The 5,233-nt window shown below is 45.0% G+C and overlaps 1 protein-coding gene across 1 annotated transcript in view; it reads left to right on the forward strand.

Moving 5' to 3' along the window:
• Positions 1-4,968: 4,968 nt before the first annotated feature.
• Positions 4,969-5,233, forward strand: part of Bdh2 (3-hydroxybutyrate dehydrogenase, type 2) — a 21,407-nt gene continuing 21,142 nt past the window's right edge. The window contains exon 1 of the mRNA XM_013023747.1: positions 4,969-5,070. Coding sequence (XP_012879201.1) covers positions 4,969-5,070 — 102 coding nt within the window. The remainder of the gene's footprint in view (positions 5,071-5,233) is intronic.

Here is a 5,233-nt window from a genome sequence, read left to right on the forward strand (position 1 = left end):
TCAAGTTTGGGGTTTATAAAATGACTGGAGTCTGGAAATTCATTAAGGGGCTGTGCTTCTGTTTCTATTATTTTGGGTTCTATTTTTGCTCACCTGGAAGTTTTCTATATGTACAGCTCAAATTACAATGTAGTAGGCATCCTATCAATTTCATTTCTAGAAAACACCATGATTAGATTAGTCAATGACAAGACACAGGTTGGCACAAGTAAACTTACTGGGAACTACTGACTTCTGCACCAAGAAGTACCACTATCCATGGTATAGTGTTACTCAGGACAATGGTGGAGCAGGATGTTTGGAAAAGTGTGCACAAATAGTGCTACACCTGCTCTCTACCTGGCTATCTCCTTATGACTTGTAGCTAACAGCTCAACTGAGTTCCACTAGAGGGCAGCAGATACACATCCAAAATATGTGGCTGAAGCCACTTATTTTAAAAAAAGAAAAAACAACTGAAGAAATACTATACAAAGAATCTGAACGACAATCCCAGCATGCACTGCTGAGTGCCTGACTTGCTTCTGCACAAAGATCTAAGTCTGCTTCTCCTGCGGAGACCTGAGGACACCATTACTCTCTTCTCCAAAGTAAGATTTCCTGGTAGTTTGTTTTCCCAAAACTTTGGACTGGGGCAAACGGATGCTTAATGTTTAATGTTTAAGATGTTATTTGTTCTGCACTTTATTTCAAGATTAGTGTTAGCAGTTAGATGACGTAACAGGGCTTGGTTTGGATTTTTTCACAAGTCTTTCAGAGTAGCCAGAGGAAAAGTAGTTTAGCAGTATCTGTGCTAGGTAAACATTTGTCTTTCTGGTTCATGAAAATATTTATAGAGTTCCTGAAAATGTTGTGCTGATGTCTCTTTCACTGGAACATTTTGGGGGAAAATATTTAAAGGAAGAAAGTCAACATGTTCAGTGTCCCTACTGAATTTACTAAGAATTGGCTTAAAAATGTCATTTCTGGTCATCTTTGCACAAATTTACCCAAAGAAATCTCTTGGTTTGAGAATACAGTGTATCTGTGCTGCTCCCAGAAAACAAATGATCAGTTCAAAGGAGGCTTTCAAAGTGTGCCAATGGGGTGCTTTGTGCTTCCACAGATTCTCAGCAGATGCAACTGGGCAAGTCATCAATTCTTTTTACTGGCACTGGGGCTTGAATTCAGAGCCAGTCTACATTCTCTAGGCTTTTTCATTGAAGGCTGTCGCTCTACCGCTTGATCCATACATACCTCCATTTCCAGCTTTTGGCTGGCTAATTGCAGATAAAGAGTCCCACAGAGTTTTCTGCCCAGCCTGGCTTTGAACATTGTTCCTTATAGCTCAGCCTTCTGAGCAGCTAGGGTTACAGGTGTGAGCCATTGACATTGGCTGGGTCATCAATTCTTGAAGAAAGTGTTGACCTATGCCCTTATAGGAGCATGAGTGCCTGTCACCAGTGCAGGTACTGTAAATAACAACCGCTCTTCATAGGTCACACTCAGTACTGGCAAAGACGATAGGAGTGGTTCTCTAAAACATAAGTTGAACTTCCTTCTTAACGGTTACCATGTTTGAAGTGAAATTTTGGGTAAGAGGAGAGGAAACAAAAAAAACACCTCAAATTGTTTGTATCAGACAATGTAGAAGCTAGTTCCTTGGGGAGCGTGTGCTTGCTAGGCAGAAGCTCTACCACCTGAGCCAATCCCCGCAACCCTTTCTGCTCTGTTGTATTTTCCAGGTGGGGTCTGTAGATTATTGCCCAAGATGGCCTCAGCTTTGATCCTCCCATCTCTGCCTCCTGTATCTCTGGGTTTAGAGATGTACTGCACTGCACTTTAACTAGTTCTTAGTATTATTGTGTCCTAAGGGAAGTAGACTCCAAGGTAGATGTACGTAGGCATGGATTGTATTAGAGGGAAATGCTGGGGTGGGAGGAAATGCAGATGAAACTAGGTAAAGCTGGGAAGCCATCAGCTTGTGAGGGAGAGAGGAGGAGCCTGGCTGGAAGCAGCTTCCTGCCGGTTGTGCAGTCGGTCTCACAGGGTGGCCGGAGACTTCCACAAGAGTCAGCCCTGGAGCTGCTGCATCTGCCTTCGTCTCAGAATGGCCCTAGAACAAACTCCACCTCATAAGCAGTCATCTCCGCTTGTCCAAGGCTTTGAGGTGCAGGCTCTGGTGCATGAAACGGGAACTGAGAGCTCTGTGAAGAATGCAGCCGCAGACTTCAGCAGATGGCCTGGTGGGTGCAAAATGCACGGGAACACAGTCCCTCAGCTGAGCCTCACTGGTGCCCAGACTCTTACCTGTGAAACATGTCTCACATGTGGAGCAAGTGGTGGAGGGTTGGAAGGACTGGGACACTGGGTATATGAAAAAGAAAGAACCTGAGGGGGGGGAAGGAGGGAGGGAAGGAAAAAGGAAAAGAGGGAGGGAGGAAGGGAGGATTTTCATGGCTGAAGAGAACAGAGATAGGTTTAAGAAGCAAGCAGCAGACGCAAGTCTGAAGGCAAGGCTCCTTTTCCTTTATCCCACCAGCGAGTGGCAGTGACTGAAGGCTACTCATGTGCTGCCAGAAGGTTCCACTGAACACCCTTCTCACTCCAGACTCCCCTGCTTTTCATTTTATTTTATTTATTTTCATTTTATTTTATTTATTTCTTGTGTTCTAGGGCTTGAACTCAGGGCCTGGGTACTGTCCCTTAGCTTTTATTTTGCTCAAAGCTGGTACTCTACCACTTGAGACACCGCTCCACTTCTGACTTTCTGGGTGGTTAATTGATAGGAGTCTCAGGGCTTTCCTTCCCAAGCTAGCTTCGAACCTGGATCTTCAGAGAGCAGTATCCTGAGTAACTAGCGTTAGGGCCGTGAGTCACTAGTGCCCAGCCTGCTTTTCATTTCCTAATGGGTAGAAAGCAAGATTCTCAAGTTGCTCTCCTCCTACAGAGATGAGGATCTGAGGGCGTCCTTGAATGGAAAACTGTGGAAGGCCATGGCTTTGCTCCCTCCTTGCTTTTTTCCTGAAATATGAACATGACTGTGTTGGGCCTAAGCAACTTTGTGAGTGGTGGTGAAGCTGAAGAGACAAGAATGGCAGAGCAGAGCAAGAGCAGGGCCTATGCTGATGCCGTTTTGACTCTCGCATTGCCAGCTCACTATCGTATAGTCTAAGCCTTTGTAGATAGCTCATGCACTCTGAATTTTCCCAATGTCAGACTTTCTCAGTCTTCCCTTTTAGAAATTACTGCTACTGGGCACTGGTGACTCCCAGCATGCATTGATGAGCACCTGACTTGCATCTGCATAAAGATCTCCAATCTGTTACTGAGATTCTGTACATCCTAGCTACTCAGGAGGCTGTGATCTGAGGATCAAGATTTGAATCTAGCAGGGGCAGATAAACCCATGAGATTCTAATCTCCAATTAACTACCAAAATGCCAGAAGTCGATATTTGACTTAAGTAGTGGAGCACCAGTCAGAATAAAGGCTGAAGGACAGCACAAGGCCCTGAGTTCAAGATCCGATACTGCAAAGATAAATAGTGATTCTATGGATTAAAGTGTTGCTGCTGCCTGTGTAAACTTTAAAAGAGTGGGTGGATGAGAAGTTAATTTGAAGCCAGGCTCCAGTGGCTCATGCCTGTAATCCTAGCTATTCAGGAGGCTGACATGTGAGGATCATGCATCAAATCCAGGCAGGGCAAGAAAGTAGACTCTTTTTAATTGTCTTTGAGACTTATCTTCAGTAAATTTCAAAAAAAAAAAGCTGGGATGGCACTGTGGCTCAAGTGATAGAGCACCAGCCTTGAGTCAAAAAGCTCAAGGACAGCATCCTGGCTCTGACACTGATGGTCTCTGTGACCTTGAGCAGGAAGGGTCCTCATCTGGGACATGATTTGATCTTTTTTTCCTGCCTATTGTTCAATTAATCTTTGAGGCCAGCTATGAAATCTTTTCAAAGGCCGAGAAAAACGGATGATGCAAAGCTCAACAATAGCTGATAGAAGAGAAAGCAAGAAGCAGCCCTAGCAGTAAGGACTCATGAGGCCCTGGTGGTGTTTCCTGGCCTGAGAGGGAGGGCAAGGCGGTGGGGACTCTCTTCCATCAGCAGAGGCTGACAAGAATGAGGAGGGTGAAGTCCAATGTCAGCCTCCAGTCAGCACTTCAGTGGCTTCCACTACAAGCTGTTGATAAATTATACAGGTCTCTAGACATTGGCACAGTGAGACCAAGGAGGATTTGCATAGGAGCAGACCACAGCGGCGCAACAGCTGTGTGCATATAATCATATAAAGTCATATTCTATGAAATGAACTCCAAGAAATGGAAATCAGAGATTATTTTTGCTGCTGCTGCTATTTTTGGTTGTCTTTTTCTTTTGTCCTATTTGTTCATTTGTCTTCGGGAGGGTAAGGGGGGAGCACAGAAATGGATAGACAAAGGATGAATAAATACAGCAGTTGTGCTCACTAGACACCATGTAGAAAAATGGACTGTACAACTTGTGAGTGGGGATGGGAGGGAAAAACTGGGAGAGAGCAAGGGAAGGGGTGTCATTGTCCAAAAAGAAATGTACTCATTATCTGACTTAGGTAACCGGAACCCCTCTATACATCACCTCTTTTCTTTTTGTGTGTGTGTCAGTCATGGGGCCTGAACTCTGGGCCTGGGCGCTGTCCCTCAGCTCTTCAGCTCAAGGCTAATGCTCTACCACTTGAGCCACAGCGCCACTTTTGGCTTTTTTTGCTTATGTGGTGCTGAGGAATCATTTGAGCCACAGTACCACTTTTGGCTTTTTTTTTGCTTATGTGGTGCTGAGGAATTGAACCCAGGGCCTCATGCATGCAAGGCAAGCGCTCTACCACTGAGCCACCTTCCGAGCCCCATTTTCACATTCTTAAAGGAGCCTGTTGAGCTGTTCATTCCAGATGTTGACACCAGCACCAGATGGTATTCTAGTTACAGTGTTAAGTGTTAACTGTGCATGTCTTTAGATTCACGTGCAGGTCCCCTCATGGGTCGACTAGATGGAAAAGTTATCATCCTGACTGCGGCTGCTCAGGGGATTGGCCAGGCAGCTGCCTTAGTAAGTTCCTGTCTCTTGTTGCTTACTTACTCATTTTGGAAAGGAGTAAATTATGTAGGCTGATGTCATGGTTTTCTCAATTCAGCACCTCCTTCTCTCTCTCTCTCTTCCCTTGTCACCTTCTCTCAGTGTTTGTCTCTCTCCCTCCTTTTTTTTTTTTTTT

This window comes from Dipodomys ordii, unplaced genomic scaffold (genome assembly GCF_000151885.1).
Source record: "Dipodomys ordii isolate 6190 unplaced genomic scaffold, Dord_2.0 Scaffold70, whole genome shotgun sequence".
Lineage (NCBI taxonomy): Eukaryota > Metazoa > Chordata > Mammalia > Rodentia > Heteromyidae > Dipodomys > Dipodomys ordii.